Raw genomic sequence first — 19,691 nt, 5'->3', positions numbered from 1 at the left:
AGTTGCTGTGAGCCGAGATGGCACCACTGCACTCCAGCCTGGGCAACAGAGCGTCACTCCATGTCAAAAAAAAAAAAAAAGACATACAAATGGTAAACAGGCATATGAAAAGGTGCTCAACATCACTGATCAACAGAGAAATGCAAATCAAAAGACAATGAGATATCAGCCTACCCCAGCTAAAATGGCTTTTATCCAAAAGAAAGGCAATAACAAATACTGGAGAGAATGTGGAGAAAGGGAACCCTCACATACTGCTGATAAGAATGTAAATTCGTACACACTGTGGAGAACAGTTTGGAGGTTCCTCAGAAACCAAAAACAGAACGACCATATGATACAGCAATCCTACTACTAAGTATATACCCAAAAGACAAAAATCAGCATATCAAAGAGATACCTGCACTCCCATGTTTATTGCAGCTCTGTTCACAATAGCCAAGATTTGGAAGCAACCTAAGTGTCCATCAACAGATCAATTGATAAAGAAAATGTGGTACGTATAGACAATGGAGTACGATTCAGCCATAAAAAATAAGATTCTGTCGGCTGGGTGTGGTGGCTCACACCTGTAATCCCAGCACTTTGGGAGACTGAGGCGGGCAGATCACCTGAGGTCAGGAGTTCAAGACCAGCCTGGCCAACATGATGAAACCCCACCTCTACTAAAACTACAAAAATTCGCTGGGCATGGTGGCAGGTGCCTGTAATCCCAGCTACTCGGAAGGCTGAGGCAGGAGAATCACTTGAACCCAGGAGGCAGAGGTTGCAGTGAGCTGAGATCCTGCCATTGCACTCCAGCCTGAGAGACAGAGCAAGACTCCGTCTGAAAAAAAAAAAAAAAAAAATAGCCAGGTGTGGTGGTGAGTACCTGTAATCCCAGCTACTCAGGAGGCTGAGGCAGGAGAATCACTTGAACCCAGAAGGCAGTGGTTTCAGTGAGCTGAGATTGTGCCACTGCACTCCAGCCTGGACGACAGAGTGACACTCCATATCAAAAATGAAAATAAATAAGATCCTGTTGTTGGCAAAGACAAGGATGGAACTGGAGGTCATTAAGTGAAATAAGCCAGGCACAGAAAGACAAACTTCACATGTTCTCACTTATTTGTGGGAGCTAAAATTAAAACAATTGAACTGACGGAGATAGGGAGTAGAATGACAGTTATCAGAGGCTGGGAAGGGCAGAGCAGTAGGGGAAGTGGGGGATAGTTAATGGTTCAAAAAATAGATAAGCTCTAGATAGCACAACAGGTTGACTACAGTCAACAATAATTTAATTGTACAATTTAAAATAACTAACAGTATAATTGGATTGTCTATGACACAAAGGGTAGATGCTTGAGGTAATAAATACCTCATTTACCCTGAGGTGATTATTACAAATTGCATGCTGGTATCAAAACCTCATGTACTCCATAAATATATACATATACTATGTGCTCACAAAAATTAAAAATACAAAAATTTTAAAACATAAAGAAGCCAGGAGTGGTGTGGCTCATGTCTATAATCACAGCACTTTGGGAGGCCAAGGCAGGCAAATCACTTGAGCTCAAGCATTCAAGATCAGCCTGGACAACGTGGCAAAACCCTGTCTCTACAAAAAAAATTAGGGGGGGTGGGGAAGGAAAAAAAATTAGCCAGGCATGGTGGTGCACCCCTGTAGTTCCAGCTACTTGGGAGGCTGAAGTTGGAGGATCGCTTGAGCGCAGGAGGTCGAGGCTGCAGTGAGCTGTGATTGCACCCTGCACTCCAGCCTGGGTGACAGAGACCCTGTTTCAAAAAAATAAATAGTGGCTCATGCCTGTAATCCTAACACTTCGGGAGGTTGAGGTAGGCAGATTGCCTGAGCTCAGGGGTTTGAGACCAGCCTGGCAACACGGTGAAACCCCATCTCTACTAAAATACAAAAAAATTAGCCAAGCGTGGCAGCATGCACCTACAGCCCCAGATATTTGGGAGGTTGAGGCAGAACTGCTTGAACCCAGGAGACAGAGGTTGCAGTGAGCCAAGATTGCACCACTGCAATCCAGCCTGGGCGACAGAGCAAGACTCCGTCTCCAAAAGTAAATAAATAAATAATGAAGAAAATCCAAAATCTGTGAAGTTCCAATAAATATTTCCTTTGAACATCACGTCAGCCCCTCAAAAAGTTTCAGATTTTAGGGCTGGGCGCAGTGGCTCACACCTGTAATCCCAGCACTTTGGGAGGCCAAGGTGAGTGGATCATCTGAGGTCAGGAGTTCAAGACCAGCCTGACCAATCCTATTTTTTTAATGCTAGCCATTAATGACTAGATTAATCCTACCATCCATTAATGCATTCTGACTTCTTGCTTGAAAACCCCTGGTTTACTGGATAAGCATCTGTAACCCAAGAAGATTCAGGATTAAGGACAGAAATAACTGAAGTCTTAGTATTAATATTTTCCATTACATTTTGGAATCGTTTAATTTGATGTATTCATAACGGTTAAAAATTTAACATGCTAAAGTATGTAATGGATTAATTTTGCAATTCCATTTTAAAATGTGAAATGGAGTAATGATTTAGACTAAATATCGACACGTGTAACAGAATTTAACCACATCTGTGGTTAATATTGAGATTATCAGAGTTTAAGATTTACCAACCATATTTTTCAGTTTTAACATATTAGTGAGTGAACTGTGTATTTGGATTTTGTCAAGTAACTCAATCGCTTAACAAAATAACAATTAAATGTATAAATGCAGTTTATAGCTATACAGCCTTTATTTTTTTAAAATCCCCTTAAAGGCCAGGTGCAGTGGCTCATGCCTATAATCCCTGCACTTTGGGAGGCCGAGGTGGTCGATCGCTTGAGGTCTGGAGTTCGAGACCAGCCTGGCCAACATGGTAAAACAACCCCGTCTCTACTACAAATGCAAAAATTAGCCGGGCGTGGTGACGGGCACCTGTAATCTCATCTACTCGGAAGGTTGAGGCAGGAGAATCGCTTGAACTCGGGAGGACGAGATTGTAGTGAGCCGAGATGGCGCCATTGCACTCCAGCCTGGGCGACATGAGCAAAACTCTGTCTCAAAAAAAAAAAAAATTTTTTTTCCTTAGAATGACTTTAAAATGTACCAGCGGATATACTACTTAAGTTTAACTAGGTTTTGGATTTATTACGTTAATATTGATTATTAAAGCAAAACCCATTTCTAAACAGTCGCCTAAGTGCCCCAAAGATGTCCTCGAGGACAGGGAAGCAGCTCCGATTCACTCGGCGCTCACCGGCGCCCAGAATTCAAGGCTGCTCAAGCGGAAGAGCAACACGTGGCCGGGAAAAATGAGCTGGGTCCCGTGCAGAAAAGGAACAAGAAACTGGCCTAGGAAGACGTTGGAGCGTCTTTCGCATGTTACTGCCTGCCACCATCATTTTAAAAAATAATAAATAAAATTAATAGTACGAAGAAAACTGCGCGAGCCACTTTCCCAGCAGGATCTGCGCCAGAGCGCGCCAGGTACTACTCCCGTTCCGTGGGAGAAGAAAGGACGCGCAGCCCACCCGGCGCCGTGGAGTCTCGTCCCCGAGTAAGGGACGGGAACCGATAGGTCCCAGGGACGAGGGGCGCAGGGTCTAAGGCCCGAGGCCACGGGCGCAGCAGAAAGCCGGCTAGGCAGCGGTCTCGGTCTGGGATGGACGCCACGCCCCACGCGGAGCCTCCCGCCGTAACTTCACCCAGCTCTGCCGCCCGCAACTTATATGACAGGAAGCTTATATGAGGAGAACATCAGGAACCGGACTATCATCCCGAAAGCGCCTTTCCGAGTCGTTACGCGGCCTGCAAGGCCCGACCCAGGGCCGCGCGTCCCCGGCAACCGCGCCTGCCCGCGCAGCTGCAGAGGCCGGGAAACGCCTGCTCGCCCGCGCTCGGTGCCACCTCGCCCGCGATCCGGGCGATACCACCCCGGGCGGCCCCTCGGAAGGCCGGAGATGGTACCGTCCCTGGTCTCCGATTGGCCGGCCGGACGAGGGCGTGGCCTCTAGAGTCTGGTTCCGCGCTCCGGAGCGCGCTAGCCGCATTGCGAGCTGAGCCGGGAGCGGGCGCCATGGTGAGGAGTGGTTGCGGGGCACGGACGAGTAGTAGGTGGGGGTTTGGGCCTGGGTTCGGGCCAGAGCCAGAGCCTGGGTCTGGGTCTGCGCCTTTCTTGGGAACGGGTTCTGGCAAACACGGAGGTTGCGCTGACGCTCGCGCCGCGGCCACGGTTGCAGGTGCTGTTGCACGTGCTGTTTGAGCACGCAGTCGGCTACGCGCTGCTGGCGCTGAAGGAAGTGGAGGAGATCAGTCTGCTGCAGCCGCAGGTGGGTGAGATACGTGGGGTCATCCGGCCTCCCCGCAGACCCTCACCGCACAGGTCCCAGCATGCACCGCGGGCTCCCACGTGGTCGCCGCGCGGTTCGGTGGGGGAAGAGGGGGCGGGCCTGGAAAGCTCTAGAGCCAGGGGTCTTTACCCTGATTGATGGGTAGGATCGCTCTAGCGGTTTGAAATAAGCCTCCTGGACTCCGCCCCGGAATGATTAAAGCAGAAGCTAGGATGTGGGGCCCGCATATCAGCCTATTTTAAGAGCTTCCAAGGCTGAGAGCCGCCGCTTTACTTACTGCGCCGCAGAGGCAGGAGGGAGAATGAAACCACTCAGCCTCTTTATCCCCCCAGGTGGAGGAGTCCGTGCTCAACCTGGGCAAATTCCACAATGTCGTTCGTCTGGTGGCCTTTTGTCCCTTTTCCTCGTCCCAGGTTGCCTTGGAAAATGCCAATGCCGTGTCTGAAGGTGAGTCGACCACCGCCAAGTATCTCAGGGAGATGTGGTTCCTTCCGGTATCCCTTCGGGCGGCATGTGATAGTATTTGCCGTCCTTGGCTAGTTCCAAGTCTGATAGGTATGAGGCAGTGTTTGAAACATACAATATGTAATTGAAAATAATTGTCTTTACAGGGCTCAAGGTCTGGAAACTGTGATAGACTAAACCATTTAAGCAGGCGATGTAGGATATGTGTTACGTTTCCTTGTGGGCCCTGTGATTTTTTTTTTTGTTTTTTTTTTTTTTTGAGACAGAGTCTGTTGCCCACGCTGGAGTACAGAGGCGCGATCTGGACCCAATGCAACCTCTGCCTCCCGGATAACTGGGATTACAGGCCTGTGCCACCACGCCTGAACAAATTTTTGTGTTTTTAGCAGAGGCAGGGTTTTGCCATGTTGGCCAGGCTGGTCTCCAACTCCTGACCTCACGTGAGCCACCCACCTCTGCCTCCCAAAGTGCTAGGCGTGAACCACCGCGCCCTGCGCCCGGCCCTCTCCCTCTCCCCGCCCTGTCCCCTCCGGAGGTAGTCTGTTGCTCAGGCTGGAGTGCAGTGGTGCGATCTCGGCTGAGGGCACCCTCCACCTCTGAGTTCAAGCGATTCTCCTGCTTCGGCCTCCTGAATGGCTGGAATTACAGGCGCACACCACCATGCCCAGCCAATTTTTGTATTAGTAGAGAGGGAATTTCACAATTTTGGCCAGCTGGTTTTGAACTCCTGACCTCAGGTGATCCGCCCACCTCCCAAAGTGCTAGGATTAAGGGCGTGAACCACCGGGCCCAGCTGACAAATGATTCTTAAATGAGGTTGGTTTAACACTTTACCTGGGACCCGAGTTTACCTAGACACAATGAAGTGTCTGGTTCTCTGCTTTCTATTTGATTGGAAAGGGCAGTTGGATAAACACAGGCTGAGAAAAAAAGGTTTGGTTCCACAAGGTAAATTCTAATAGTAAATACTTGAGGTTGTGTTACAAGCTATTATTTATTGTACACTTGTGCTATCAGACCTGAGTACAGTTGTTCCCATGGCTGGGCCAGGCTTTGCAGTGATGACTTGGTAATCAAATCTGTCAATCCCCTGAGTGCAATCACTGATGTCTCCATGTCTCTGAGCAGTGCCTGATGGGGAGGGGTCTAGGTGGCAGGACCAGGGTATTGGCTGAGGGGATGTTAGAATTGATCATCCTTTAGCTTGTTGGTGGGAACTGTGTTCTTTGCTTTGAGGGGTTGTTCATGAGGACCTCCGCCTGCTCTTGGAGACCTACCTGCCGTCCAAAAAGAAGAAAGTACTCTTGGGAGTTGGGGATCCCAAGATTGGTGCTGCAATACAGGAGGAGTTAGGGTACAACTGCCAGACTGGGGGCGTGATAGCTGAGATCCTGCGAGGTGAGGCCATCATCTTTTATATTCCTGGTAACCTTGGCGTTTGCGGGGAGGGGGGTTCTAGAAACTTGGATATTTGTTACTTCTGGGAAGGCCTTGCGCTTGGCTGGTTCCCATGGGTGCAGAAGCTAGCTCAGAGCCCTTTGTTGCTTATAGTCCTGCCCTCCTCTTAGGAGTTCGTCTGCACTTCCACAATCTGGTGAAGGGTCTGACCGATCTGTCAGCTTGTAAAGCACAGCTGGGCCTGGGACACAGCTATTCTCGTGCCAAAGTTAAGTTTAATGTGAACCGAGTGGACAATATGATCATCCAATCCATTAGCCTCCTGGACCAGCTGGATAAGGACATCAATACTTTCTCTATGCGCGTCAGGTAAAGTGCAGAGGCCACCCATAATATTGGAGCCTTTGGTCTGTAGTTTAGCTGATTTTGAGTCTTGATGAGGACTGACCATCCTGTGGGTAGAATCATGTGGGCTGGGGCTAGGTAAGCCTCCTGATGCTTACCACAGGCTGTGTTCTTACACTGACTGTATAGAAAGAGGAGGTAGAGTAAACCTACTCCATATACACCTCAGCTCAGGCCCTGTGTCTGGTCTGTATTGTGAATGGGGGAACATAGAATTGAGGAAGATTTGAATCTTTTTCCCATTTCCTCCAGGCATAGAGTAGGCGTGAGAGGGTGAGGCTGTAGCTCTGTGGTTTTGATGAAGCAGCTGGACCGGGGAGTGACTGTGGTTCTTTTCAGGGAGTGGTATGGGTATCACTTTCCGGAGCTGGTGAAGATCATCAACGACAATGCCACATACTGCCGTCTTGCCCAGGTTATTGGAAACCGAAGGGAACTGAATGAGGAGAAGCTAGAGAAGCTGGAGGAGCTAACGATGGATGGGGCCAAGGCTAAGGCTATTCTGGATGCCTCACGGTCCTCCATGGGTCAGTGCAGAGCCTGGCAACCTGCATAAGGTATGGGGCTCTGAATATCTGGCCCTCTGCATTCACACTTGGTTTTTCCTAGGCATGGACATATCTGCCATTGACTTGATAAACATCGAGAGCTTCTCCAGTCGTGTGGTGTCTTTATCTGAGTACCGCCAGAGCCTACACACTTACCTGCGCTCCAAGATGAGCCAAGTAGCCCCCAGCCTGTCAGCCCTAATTGGGGAAGCGGTGCGTCACAGGGGACACAAAAAAATGGGAGAATGAGGACCGTTGCCATGTGCACCTGCACTGCTGTATTTCCTGACCCACCATATCTTCCCTAGTTGTGCTTGATGGGGAGGGGCTGAGTTAGGGCTCTCTTGCAATTGGCAGGTCAGCAGTTCGTTTCTCTGACTGCTTCCTTGACTCTCTCTCCAGGTAGGTGCACGTCTCATCGCACATGCTGGCAGCCTCACCAACCTGGCCAAGTATCCGGCATCCACAGTGCAGATCCTTGGGGCTGAAAAGGCCCTGTTCAGGTACCAGTGAGGGCACCTGCCCACATTCAGGTGCCACTTCTGGTGCCCGCCTCTTGTTGGGGGATCACGGTGATGGCTGACCAGGGCTCCCTGACCTATACAGGCCTCTGCTATGGGGGTGATGGCCAGTCCTGGTGTCTGAGTGATTCCCAGGGCCCAGCAAAGGGACCAAGTCTCCAGGTCAGCGACACTGGATGCCTTCCCTCTGCCTCTGGGAATTATGGGTTGGCATGCATTGGGGTAGAGATCCAATCTGGCCTGAGGCTCACTCAGGACTTGGGGGTGAGAGGAGGGGAGGAGCTGAGCTGCCTTGGCTAAGGGGGTTGAAATTTCTGATCTTAAACTCTCCACTGAATATTCTCTCAGAGCCCTGAAGACAAGGGGTAACACACCAAAATATGGACTCATTTTCCACTCCACCTTCATTGGCCGAGCAGCTGCCAAGAACAAGGGCCGCATCTCCCGATACCTGGCAAACAAATGCAGTATTGCCTCACGAATCGATTGCTTCTCTGGTATGGGTGGGGGTGTTTGGCAGTTGTGAGAAAGGGTTGGCTGGGTGGGTGGGGAGGCTTGCAACCATAGCAGCTTCCACAATGATGGCAATATTTTTCGTCAACAGCAGTTCACCTAGTGAGTGTTGAGAGTCTGGGTCTGAGTGAAGCTGAGGGTAGAGGGAACACGGGGTAGGGGTAGTTTTTCTCTGGGCTGACAGGCTTTGTTACCCACACGCACGTCCAGAGGTGCCCACGAGTGTATTTGGGGAGAAACTTCGAGAACAAGTTGAAGAGCGACTGTCCTTTTATGAGACTGGAGAGATTCCACGAAAAAATCTGGATGTCATGAAGGAAGCAATGGTTGAGGTCAGTTGGGCTTTGCTGGGCGTGGGGAGGCATAGCTGGCTGTTGGAGTTGATGAACTCTCTGAGCCTGACCTTGTAGAGTGGAGGCAAAAAAAAAACTGATTTAATGAGCCTGATCCAATAAAGCCAGAAAGGAGTCCTCAAAGCACCAGAGGTCTTCAGGCCCTTTTAGCACTTCTCTTTGACCAGGCAGAGGAGGCGGCTGCTGAGATTACTAGGAAGCTGGAGAAACAGGAGAAGAAACGCTTAAAGAAGGAAAAGAAACGGCTGGCTGCACTTGCCCTCGCATCTTCAGAAAACAGCAGTAGTACTCCAGAGGAGTGTGAGGTCAGTAGGCAGCTTGGCCCTTGCAAAGATCCTAGGTTGTAGGGTTTTCAACAGCAGAACAAAGGATGTGCTGCATCAAGCCATGGTCTTGAGTCCAGGCTTTTGGACTGAAACAAGGACCTGAAACATCTAAAACTACCTCTTGATTCTATAGGAAGGAGATAGGTGCTGAGAGAACTTGCTCAAGAGCCCAGAGAGCTGGTTGTAGCTCACACCCGTTCCCTGGGCATGTGTGTTCTGTCCTCGGCTGCCTCCCAGGAGTCCTCAACCTGGGGTAGTGTAAATCCTGCTCTGCTTATTCTCAGACGTGTGTCCGGAGGTGGTAGTGTTCACAGTGGGGATGGGGGCAGGGTGGTCCCCAGTGTGCTAGGCTACAATCATTCTCCCTGGGATTTTCATTTAGCACCCAGTTTCTTAAACAGTGTTTCAGGGCCCTGTCTGGAACTTGGCATGATGGTTCTGTTGTGACCAGCATGGTGGGTTTTTCTTTAGGGTTGTTTTTTTTTTAATGGGCTGAGGTAATTTACTACATGTTGTCCTTAACTTCTCATTTGGGACAGCCTTTGGGATGGACTTCTAAAGTTATACCCACACAATTAAAACTATCCCAGAAACACTGGGCAACGTTAACAACTACACAGGTTTCCCTGCCTTGGCTACTTAATTGTCGAAAATGTAATGGGGGGTATGTGTGCACATTTCAGTAGATGTCACTGTTCTCACAGCCTGTTCCCCTGTCCTTCCCTTTAGGAGGCAAGTGAAAAACCCAAAAAGAAGAAAAAAAAGCAAAAGCCCCAGGAGGTTCCTCAGGAGAATGGAATGGAAGACCCGTCTACTTCTTTCTCCAAACCCAAGAAAAAGAAATCTTTTTCCAAGGAGGAGTTGATGAGTAGTGATCCTGAAGAAACCACTGGCAGCCCCAGTCTTCCCAAGAGGAAGAAATCATCACCCAAGGAGGAAACAGTTAATGACCCCGAAGAGGCAGGCAATAGAAGTGTCTCCAAGAAAAAGAGGAAATTCTCCAAAGAGGAGCCGGTCAGCAGCGGACCTGAAGAGGCTACCAGCAGCAAGAGCAGCTCCAAGAAGAAGAAAAAGTTCCGTAAAGAAGCCCAGGAAGATTAGAATGCAAATGGACATTCTCTGGGAGGCAGGGCATACCATAGCCCAAGGTGACATTCCCCACCCTGTGTCCTGTTCCCCAATAAAAACAAACTCACAAAAGTTGGTTCATGCTTTTTATTGAACACCTTACATGGGTATGGACAGGGCCTATGAGTAAGGCAAGGCAGCAATGACAGCCTCAGTGAAGTCATGGCAAGTAGCATAGCCACCCATGTCAGAGGTTCGAACCTGTGGGGGAGAATCATCATCATCCATGTGGCCTGGGCTCCATCCCAACAAAATCCCCATTACCACCCAGCAGTCTGTTCCCTAAGGAAGCCAGCCCAAGGACAACCTAGGCCCTGCCCAGTAAGGTGACCATGGTACACTGCCTAGAGGCGCAAAGTCTCTTCTGGTCCACTGCACTGACAGGTGTGGGGAATGTGGTCCTTGAAATAAAGGGCTCTAGCTCCCATGGGGGTGCAGGTGACCGATGACGGACTTGATGAAGTCGGTTGTGGTGCTGTAGCCGCCCATGTCTCGAGTCCGCACCTACAGCCACCACCGGCAACAGCCGTGGGGAGGAAGAAAAGAGAGCCCATGAAGGGAGGTAGGGCAACCGTGACTGAGGAAATGGAATCCAAGAATGAGGAGATAGAATCCAAGAAGGCATGAGAGAGAGCCAGAAAAAAGAGGCAGTGCAGCAGGATGGAAGGAGCCAGGCTGGGAAGCACATGGACCTGCCCACTCCTCTTAAGCCACTATTAACTGTGCTGCAGCCAGGGCAGGAAGGAGGCTGAGCAGGCAAAGATGATGGGAAATGCAGATCAGAGGTGGGATGTAGCTACCTTCCTTGGAAGAAATAAGACGGGACCAGGTGGGAGGACAAGACCAGGCAGGGAAAGGAGATGGGATGTGAAGGTGAAGCTGGTGCCTCAGCCTGCCTGTATCCCTTGCTGTTCCACCCCCAGGAAAAGCTACAAGTTCTGCATTCAGATGGCCCATGAAAAGGGCAGTGAATGAAGCAGGAAAGAGGGAACAGCAGATGGGATCTAAGAGGCAAAAGAGATAAAGAGGATGAAACAGCCAAGAGAAGGGAGGTGAAGAGCAGCCCTGAGAGGGATGCGGGAATGTCAGGGAGCAGATGTCCTGGGGACCTGGGGAAAGGAGACCCCCATTCAGCTTCCCCAGGGAGTAGTGCCAAGGTGCTGACCCCAGAACTACTCTAAACCCTGAAGCCAGCACTATTCTAAACTCACCTTGCCAACTTTGATCACCTTCTTCACCGCATCTGCAATCATGCTGGAGTGATACTCGAGACTGTGGATATGGAAAGGAAGAAACTGAGACTCCCCCAAAACACTTCCCCCAATTTCCCCACCTGGCTCCTCCTCACAACACTCATCCTCTGCCCGAAGCCTTCCGTGACCTACTTGAGATGCCGCAGCATGTTGGAAGCCGACAACAACATGGCGGTGGGATTGGCTATATTCCTGCCCACTGCCTGGGCAAATGGGTGCCGGGCACCCTGTGGAGAGAGGGGCAGGCTAGACACTGGGAGGAGGCAGGAGGGGTATGCAGAGGCTCAGGCTGGAAAAAGACATTATGGGAGGGGGAGGTCAGGCCAGGATCACTGAAAAGAAGCATGGTGGGCAGCGTGGGGGAAGAACAGGCCAAGATCACTTAGGAAGGGGAGACGTTGAGATGAGGGAGGACTGGCAGGCTTGGGGTCAGAGGAGACGTAGCAAGGGCCAAGGGAGAAAGCAGTCTCACTCACCGTCTCAAAGACTGCGTACTCTGCACTATAGCTCTCACCAGGGACCACACCAGCTCCCCCAACAAGGCCAGCAGCCAGATTGTCAATAATGTTCCCATAGAGATTGGGCATCACAAGCACATCAAACTGGTAAGGATTCTGTACCAGCTAGAGAGTGAGAAGTAGGCATGAAGTGAATTCCACTCCACCCTCCTCCTCGGCCCTCCGAGTGGAGATGTGGGGAGGGCCTCACCTGCATGCAGCAGTTGTCTATGATCATTGTCTCAAATTTGATTTTGGGGTACAGTTCAGCAACTTCCTCACAGCACTGCAGGAACAACCCATCCCCAAGTTTCCTGTCCATGGGCCAAAGGGGACAGAATCAGCCAAGAAAGTGCAGGGGCTACCTTCCCAGGAACCCACCCTACACAAAGCCATGTCCCTCACATGATGTTGGCCTTGTGGACAGCAGTGACCTTGCCCCGCCCCTTCTTGGTGGCATAGTCAAAGGCGAACTTTGCAATCCGCTGAGACTTGGCTCGTGTGACAATCTTCAAGCACTCAATCACACCCCTTGCACTCTGGGTAAGAAGAGAGCAGCAACTAGGTGACACTGGGGAGGGAAACAAGGAGCTCCACCTCTCTCCCACCTTCATCCCTGCCCTCCCCCAGTTTCTGGGGCCTCACCTCGTGTTCCAGAGAGCTGTACTCCCCTTCCGTCTGCTCCCTAATGATCACCAGGTCTAGATTGTTGTGCCGAGTCATATACCCAGGAAGTGACTTCACATGGACTACGTTGGCAAATAAGTCCAACTTACGCCTGTGGGTAGGCAGAGCCATCAGCTCTGCTCCTGCCTGGCGCCTCTGAAGCATTTGCCCTACCCCCACCACCTACCTCAGCCGCATATCATAGGAGGCTAGCTCCCCCTTATACTCCATCGGGGTATGGATCTTTCCTGTGTAAACAAAGTGGGGAAAGGAATGTCAAGCACAGGCCAAGCCAAAGGGAGGCCAGACCAGTGTCTAACCCCCTTAGGAACATAATATAACCCAGATTCCCATCTCCCACTCCCAAATCAGTAACTTTTAAATTGCCTCTGGGGGCAAGGGGCAAAGGAGAATAATGTATATATAGTTAAAGCCATAAACATTTCATCTATTGCTTTTTTTGGAAACAGGGTCTCACTCGGACACCCACGCTGGAGTGCAGTGGCGCAATCTGGGCTCACTGCAACCTCCACCTCCCAAGTTTAAGTAATTCTCCTGCCTCAGCCTTCCCAGTAGGCTGGGATTACAGGCATGTGCCACCACACTGGCTATTTTTTTTTTATTTTTAGTAGAGATGGGGTTTCACCATGTTGGCCAGGCTGGTCTCAAACTCCTGACCTCAAGTAATCTGCCTGCCTCAGACGTATTGCTTTATTTCTAGTCACCGTATTTAATTTACGTTGAAATTTCAAAACGGAGAACAGATTTTTTTTCTATTTATCAAAAAAGAACCTGGGTTTAATAACAAGTTGAGAGACAATGCTAGCAGATCTGTTACCTTTTTAGATGTTTCTGAGCCTTCTCCTTATTTGACATTTTTTAACCCAACACCTACTGAATATCAATTATATGTCAGCCAGTAAGGAGCATAGCTAAAACCACACAACTCCTGCCCTCAAGAAACAAACGGTACACTGGGAAAGGCAGATAATATGAAAAACATGATAAATACCATGGGAAAGTTGCATAGCAATACAGAGGAAATCCTCTCCAGTAATATCAAGATATAGCACAGAAGAGCTGCACTTTAGCCCACGCCTTAGTTTAAGTGAGTACAATGGGCTGAACAGTGATCCCTGAAGTGACTGTCCATGTCCTGAGCCCCGGAACCAATATATGTGACTTATTTGGGAATAGAGGCTTTGCAGATGTAATTCAGTTAAGGATCTTGAGACAAAATCATCCTGGATTAGGGTGAGCCCTAAATCCAGTGATAAATCTTTAAGGAGAAAAATAATACAGAGACAGAAAGGGGAAAGAAACAGAGATTGGACTGATGCATCTGCAAGTCAAAAAACAGCAGGAGCCACCAGAAGAGGCAAGAAAGGACTCTCTCCGAAACCTTCAGAGGAAGCAGGGCCTTGCCAACACCTTAATTTCAGACTTATGGCCTCCAGCACTGTGAGAGAATACATTTCTGTTATGTTAAGCCACCAGGTTCATGGTAGTTTGTTATGACAGCCATGGGAAACTAAAACAGTGAATGAGTGAGAAAGACTCTGACAGGTAGCATCAAAGAAAGTAAGTTCTGGGTAGAAGGAACAGTGTAAGTCATCAGGTAGCACATATTTGGAATCGAACACACACAAGCTAGTGTGATCAAAGCAGAGAACAAGAGTTCTGGAACAAAGGCAAAAAAAAGTTAAGGGCCAACTAGAAAGAACCGACTTTCCTACGGTAAGGCTGGGCCTGGAAAAGTCAAAAGTCAAAAGAGAAGACAAAAAATTAAATGAGGAGATTAAAGCAGGCAAGACAAAAGAAAAGGCGCAGCTAGGCGTAGTGGCTCACCTATAATCCCAGCACTTTGGGACGCCGAGGTGAGTGGATCACTGGAGGTCAGGGGTTTGAGACACGCCTGTCAAACACGGTAAAACCCTGTCTTTACTAAAAATACAAAAACTAGCTGGGCATGGTGGTGCACACCTGTAGTCCCAGCTACTGGGGAGGCTGAGGCAGGAGAATTGCTTGAACCCAGGAAGCAGAAGTTGCAGTGAGCCGAGATCATGCCACTGCATTCCAGCCTGGGCAACAGAGTGAGACTCTGTCTAAAAAAAGAAAAAAGAAAAAAAAAAAAGAAAGGGAGGGGAAAGTGGAGGGGATGGAAGAGGGGAGGGGAGGGGAGGGGAAGAAAAGAAAAAGGGCAGCTAGAAGTGGTATTCCAGAAATGCAATGAACAAGTCTGATGACAGTTGATGTAGCCTCGGGACAGACTCAGAACCCCTAGAACTTTCCTGCACAGACAGCTGACATAATCTCTCAACTCCTCGGTTCCCAACAGGAAGGAACAAATTTCCAAATACCAGCGGTGGTTGCCCTGGAGAATTAATACAATTGCATACCATGTGGGCAGAAGGGCTTAATAAACATTGGTTATTTGATTTTAAATGGCACATGGACAAGTGGCAAGAGGGCACACATACCAATAATGGCCACTTTGTTCTCCTTCATGGAACTCAGCACCTGCTCCAGCTTCTCCTCGGATGCCATATTCTGCACCTCACTCAGGTGGTGCTCCTGGAACTCCACCGGGACAGCTGCAGCCTTCAGAAACATCACAGTCAAGGCCAAGTCCTTTCCAACCCTCTATTGTCCTCTGATCCCCGAGGCCACTCACCTTGAACACTTCCTTGACGGCGTGCATCAGCTCAGGCCCTACACCGTCTCCCGGCAGCATGGTCACGGGAAAGGAGCCCTCCACCCTCACGTCCTCGGCCTGAATGGGGGAAGCGGGGAGAAGCAAAGATAGCGCTGGGACGGGAGCAGTGATCCTGGGAGTAGGGAAGTGGGGAAACCCGGGAGGGGTGGGGAAAAGCCAGGGGAGAGAGCAGCGAGGAAGGGACAGGGTCGTGAGAGAGACCTCTGCCAGATTCGTGCATACCTGACTCCGCGATGAAGCGTGCGCCGCGGCCGAGGTACTCAGACCTCTCCATGCTCCAGGGTTCCCGGCGGAGACCAGCGCCTGCAATAGGGACACACAAGCCTGTAAGAGAAGATTTGAGACCTCCAGACCCCGAACACTATAGTGACTTTGCTCTGTTTAGGAGCCCTACGACAAACTCTCCTCTCCCTCGCCCGCCCCTGCCTGGCGTGTCCCCGCGCCTCACTCGGGTCAACCAGCGGACACCGCTCAGTGCCGCCATGTTCTCCGCAGGAAGTCGCGTGGGAAGTAACGGCGGAAACTGGCGCGGCCCCGTACCCCGACTTCCGCCTTGTGCCGGTCGCTTGGTGCTAGTCTCTCTGCACCAACCAGCACCTGCCGGCTTACGCCTATTTCTCCTCTTTCTTGCCGGTGGGGAGGATGCGCAAGCACTTTGTCTCTTGCTTTATTTTCAGTCGCCATATTTAATCTACGAAAAATGTAGCGTCATATTTATCAAATGAGGACCTGAGCTTAACAAAAGATTGAGAGAAAATCCTAAGGAAGCTGTTAAAATTTTTGTGTCCGTGCGTTTGTTATTCTTTTAACCAGTATTCACTGAACGCCTGTATATCAGGCTCTTGAGGAACACAGCACGGTCCGTGGGAGGTGTCTGTCGGGTTTCTTCGCCAGTCTCCGAGTGCCCAGTACCTCTGTATTGCCCGTTGCCTCGTTGTTGTTGAGACTAGAGTCTAGCTCTGTTGCCCAGGCTGGAGTGCAGCGGCACGATCTCGGCTCACTGCAATCTCCGCCCCGCCGGGTTCAAGTGATTCCCCTGCCTCAGCCTCCCAAGTAGCTGGGATTACAGGCGTGCGCCACCACTCCGGGCTCATTTTTGTATTTTTTTAGTAGAGAGGAGGTTTCACCATATTGGATAGGCTGGTCTCGAACTCCTGAGCTCATGATCCGCCTGCCTCGGCCTCCCAAAGTGCTGGGATTAGAGGTGTGAGCTACGGTGCCCAGCCTCACCTTGTTTTTTTCTTACAGGATCTTGTTCTTTGCTCTGGCAGTTGTTTCCCTCATTGTGTGTCCTGGATGTGAACTCCCCAGGACAGGCCCATAAATGGTGCCAGAAATGAGTTCAATCATGTACGTGTGACTAAAGGGAACTTCAGGCTGATCTTTAAAATAGCAATCATAAAAAATAAAAAGAACCTGGGCAACAGGGAGACACCGACTCTACAAAAAAATTAAAAATTAGCCAGGCATGGTGACGCACACCTGTAGTCCCAGCTACTTAGGAGGCTGAGGTGGGAGGATTATTTGAGCCCAGGAGATGGAAGCTGTAATGGACCGTTATGGCACCACTGCACTCCATCCTGGGAGACAGAGTGACACCCCATCTTAAAAAAATTCCAGTCACGATTTTAGGTGTGTACAATTGAGTCACCTAAAGACAAACTGATACAGGAAGATTTGCCTGACCCACTCTTCTGGAAGTGTGGTTTTTGGATCACCTGTCCAGATGAACCAACAGCAACTTGTTAAAAATGTAGGCTTGTGAGTCATACCTCATTTGCTGAATCCAAATCTCAGTCATGGGGGCCCAGAAAATATTTCTCTAACAGGCTCCTCTTGTTAATACACACTGAAATTTAAGAACCACTAGCTAGGTTCTCTGTGATAAGTTCCTCCTTTCTATATACCTCATCCAGCCAAAAAGGTGGCAAGGCAAAGGCATTCTCCCAGCCCAAGGCAGAGGATACAGTGGTTCTAATCTTGGGGACCAAAAGCATAGACTCTGTGCCTCCTCTGCAATCCTTTAGGTGAGACATTTTCCTCTACAGTAGTAGGATGAGAAGATTAAATTAGATAATGTGTAAGAGTTTTGAGCAAATGAAAAGTACTGTGTAAATATAGGGCTGTTATTATAGTTAATATAACATTAATATAACACATTCCTCTATTTCCATTCATATATCCCATGAAACCAATCAAAACCAGAGAGCACCACCAGCTTGCTCCCATAGACTCCCTGGTCCCAGCTTCCAAATCACTAGTACCATTCACCACCATTTTTCTTATCCAAATAGTTCTCCTTCTGATTGAGAAAAAAAATGGAAGATTTACAACCTCCACCTCATGGGTTCCAGCGATTCTCCTGCCTCAGCCTCCTTGTTAGCTAGGATTACAGGCACGTGCCACCACACCCAGCTAATTTTTGCATTTTTAGTTGAAACAGGGTTTCACCATGTTGGCCAGGCTGGTCTCAAACTCCTGACCTCAGGTGATCCACCTGCCAAAGTGCTGGGATTACAGGTGTGAGCCACCATGCCTGGCCAGATTTACTCTTTTTTAAAAACTACACTTTCTGTTACTTCAGGAAATTTAGGATAAGAAAGAAGAGAGATGTACCATCTTAATCCAATCTCTGATGATAATATTTTGTAGACATGTGGTCTTGCTAGGTCGCCCAGGCTTGTCTTAATCACAGTTTTCTTGAGGGCAACTACATCGTTTCCATCCCTAAATTCTGCACAAACTTGGTCCCTGCCTAACACTCAAAAAATATCTGCTAACTGATAAAACACTAAGCAATCATCACCAGGGTGATAGGAACTGATGGAGATTACCAGTGGACACAGGCCAAGGAGATGAGACAATTATTGTCTGAAGGCCACTGTGTTCTCCCCATGAATTCAGCAAGCTCTCCTGGCCTTCAAGTCCCCACAAGGATATCTTTGACCAATAATGGAGAAATCCAGTCAAGATCTTTGAAAAGTTTCTTAACCAATCTCTTAGGGCAGAGGAGGCAGGTTATACCATCTTGTTCTCTTCTAACTGTTGTGGAGTCTCCTCTGCTTAGCACAAGAGGCCATAATGATGGATAAGCTGCCTATACTTGAGTGTTCAGTGTGAAGATGAGTGACTTGAATGTCTGCTTCCCAGGCTTGCAAATCCTCCAGTACAGGAGTCCTAACTTGGGGTCTACAGAACCCCATACATGTCCATGAATAGGAATCAGTACTATGAACCTGGGTGGGGAAAACCCAAAAATCTTAACTTTCTTCTCACTAACCTCTAACTGAAATGTAGCATTTCCTTTCATTATGAATGCAGGTCACAGATCACAGTGCTACCTGTAGTACTCTTGACTTTGTCAATCATAAAAAGTATAGACATTTTCATACCACATTTTAGTTGTAGTAGATATCTTAAAATATCACTTACTTTAATCCCTATTTTTACATTATTTGACCCAATGCTAGATTGTGTGATTTAGTGAATTAATAAAGCAGCAAACATAGTAATATGTTGCAAGGTAGCTTTTGTTTCTTTTTCTTTTTCTCTTTTTAGAGAGAGAGTTTCAGTCTGTTGCCCAGGCTGGGGTACAATGGTGTGATCACGGCTCACTGTAACCTCAAACTCCTGAGCTCAGACAATCCTCGCACCTCATCCTCCCAAGTAGCTGGGACTACAGGCATGCGCTGCCATGCCTAGCTAATTTTTAAATATTTTGTAGACATGAGGTCTTGCCATGTTGCCCAGGCTTGTCTTAATCATATTTGTTTTGTAATTCTATTTATTTTATGTATTTAGAAGCCTCTTCTAAGAAAGATTCCACAGGCTTCACCAGCCTCCCAAAGAGGTCCATTGCACACAAAAGTTTCAGAATTTCTGGTGTGTTAGACCTACTGGATTCTTTTTCTGAAACCATGAACAATCAAAAGAGTGATTAACAAATGACAATTCCTTGAAGACTGAAGTCTGAAAAAGCTTCTTGGAAGAGAGAATTTGATCTGTGGTTGAAAGGATAAACAGAATTACAGAGGAGAAGTGATTACACTCTAGGGAAAATGGAAAGACAGCAAAGGTGCTGTCTCAGTTCAACTGCTCTAGAAGCAGAGCCCAAGACAGAGATTTTATGCAATTGTCCTGTCGAAGGAGTGCCCTTGGGAGAAACACATCAGAAGGTGAATAAGCAGAAGATGGCAGGGGAAGGAGCTTAGTGGCCTCAGCTGGAGTCCACCTCAGCCCCGTCTCCTGGGGAGCTCTGGAGCATGAATGACAACTCAAGGTTGTCATGATTTGAGACAAGGCTTAATAACCCTGCTTCAGCCCTGCATGCACCAGCTGGCCGAGAGGATCTGACCAAAGCAGCTACTACCTTGTGGAGGTGACAGTGAACATGGTGTGCTGACGAACAGGGAGGCAGGCAGGCATGTTTGAGGAGATGAGTTACAGTGACAAGTGGTGAGTAAGTAGGACAGGTGCAAGTCCGAGGTCTGAGAGAAACGGAGAGTTTTGTGAGCAATACTAAGGACCCTGTTGAGGTTGGTGACCGTA

General features: G+C 48.9%; 2 protein-coding genes and 5 non-coding genes across 10 annotated transcripts; 6 read left to right on the top strand and 1 right to left on the bottom strand.

The window, feature by feature from the left end:
* The first annotated feature begins 4,049 nt into the window (after nucleotides 1-4,049).
* NOP56 (NOP56 ribonucleoprotein) lies at nucleotides 4,050-10,170 on the top strand. Of its 2 annotated transcripts, XR_010344515.1 has the most exons (13): nucleotides 4,050-4,083; nucleotides 4,244-4,333; nucleotides 4,687-4,801; nucleotides 6,056-6,217; nucleotides 6,388-6,586; nucleotides 6,962-7,149; nucleotides 7,232-7,383; nucleotides 7,573-7,673; nucleotides 8,040-8,188; nucleotides 8,415-8,536; nucleotides 8,725-8,862; nucleotides 9,017-9,136; nucleotides 9,613-10,170. XR_010344515.1 is itself a non-coding variant. In XM_012455315.3 (12 exons), the coding sequence occupies exons 1-12, from the start codon at nucleotides 4,081-4,083 to the stop codon at nucleotides 9,982-9,984; spliced, it is 1,791 nt and encodes a 596-aa protein (XP_012310738.3). In that variant the 5' UTR covers nucleotides 4,050-4,080; the 3' UTR covers nucleotides 9,985-10,170. The 2 variants fall into 2 exon arrangements, 1 of the variants encoding a protein (XP_012310738.3); XM_012455315.3 differs by lacking the exon at nucleotides 9,017-9,136.
* LOC135277128 (small nucleolar RNA SNORD110) lies at nucleotides 5,873-5,947 on the top strand. The gene has a single exon (XR_010344727.1). It is a non-coding gene; the product is annotated as a small nucleolar RNA SNORD110 (small nucleolar RNA).
* Nucleotides 6,704-6,835, top strand: LOC135277116 (small nucleolar RNA SNORA51). Its single transcript, XR_010344717.1, has one exon. It is a non-coding gene; the product is annotated as a small nucleolar RNA SNORA51 (small nucleolar RNA).
* Nucleotides 7,736-7,821, top strand: LOC135277126 (small nucleolar RNA SNORD86). Its single transcript, XR_010344725.1, has one exon. It is a non-coding gene; the product is annotated as a small nucleolar RNA SNORD86 (small nucleolar RNA).
* On the top strand, nucleotides 8,265-8,335 carry LOC135277111 (small nucleolar RNA SNORD56). The gene has a single exon (XR_010344712.1). It is a non-coding gene; the product is annotated as a small nucleolar RNA SNORD56 (small nucleolar RNA).
* Nucleotides 8,580-8,654, top strand: LOC135277110 (small nucleolar RNA SNORD57). Its single transcript, XR_010344711.1, has one exon. It is a non-coding gene; the product is annotated as a small nucleolar RNA SNORD57 (small nucleolar RNA).
* Nucleotides 10,085-15,683, bottom strand: IDH3B (isocitrate dehydrogenase (NAD(+)) 3 non-catalytic subunit beta). Of its 3 annotated transcripts, none has more exons than XM_064382282.1 (12): nucleotides 15,592-15,683; nucleotides 15,366-15,446; nucleotides 15,102-15,200; nucleotides 14,908-15,028; nucleotides 12,615-12,675; nucleotides 12,407-12,539; nucleotides 12,167-12,300; nucleotides 11,973-12,075; nucleotides 11,741-11,887; nucleotides 11,397-11,491; nucleotides 11,223-11,283; nucleotides 10,085-10,515 (listed from the first exon to the last, which is right to left on the bottom strand). In XM_064382282.1, the coding sequence occupies exons 1-12, from the start codon at nucleotides 15,625-15,627 to the stop codon at nucleotides 10,429-10,431; spliced, it is 1,158 nt and encodes a 385-aa protein (XP_064238352.1). In that variant the 5' UTR covers nucleotides 15,628-15,683; the 3' UTR covers nucleotides 10,085-10,428. The 3 variants fall into 3 exon arrangements, with proteins under 3 accessions (XP_064238352.1, XP_064238353.1, XP_064238354.1); XM_064382283.1 differs by having other exon boundaries at nucleotides 10,085-10,212; XM_064382284.1 differs by lacking the exon at nucleotides 10,085-10,515 and adding an exon at nucleotides 10,531-11,015.
* Between the last annotated feature and the right edge of the window lie 4,008 nt (nucleotides 15,684-19,691).

Source organism: Aotus nancymaae, unplaced genomic scaffold, assembly GCF_030222135.1.
Source record: "Aotus nancymaae isolate 86718 unplaced genomic scaffold, 86718_ANA_hifiasm-v0.15.2.pri h1tg000029l, whole genome shotgun sequence".
In the NCBI taxonomy this organism is placed as follows: Eukaryota; Metazoa; Chordata; class Mammalia; order Primates; family Aotidae; genus Aotus; species Aotus nancymaae.
The sequence above is the reverse complement of the archived record's forward strand: the minus strand, read 5'-3'. Positions and strand labels throughout refer to the sequence as shown.

What these genes read in the sequence shown, in the direction of transcription:
- NOP56 (XM_012455315.3), top strand. An exon ending in TCAGTCTGCTGCAGCCGCAG is followed by an intron (nt 4,334 to 4,686) that starts GTGGGTGAGATA and finishes TTATCCCCCCAG; the next exon opens with GTGGAGGAGTCCGTGCTCAA. An exon ending in TGCCAATGCCGTGTCTGAAG is followed by an intron (nt 4,802 to 6,055) that starts GTGAGTCGACCA and finishes CTTTGCTTTGAG; the next exon opens with GGGTTGTTCATGAGGACCTC.
- IDH3B (XM_064382282.1), bottom strand. Translation starts at nt 15,627, where the DNA reads ATGGCGGCACTGAGCGGTGTCCGCTGGTTGACCCGA. An exon ending in GTGTCCGCTGGTTGACCCGA is followed by an intron (nt 15,447 to 15,591) that starts GTGAGGCGCGGG and finishes TCCCTATTGCAG; the next exon opens with GCGCTGGTCTCCGCCGGGAA. An exon ending in CCGTCAAGGAAGTGTTCAAG is followed by an intron (nt 15,029 to 15,101) that starts GTGAGTGGCCTC and finishes ATGTTTCTGAAG; the next exon opens with GCTGCAGCTGTCCCGGTGGA.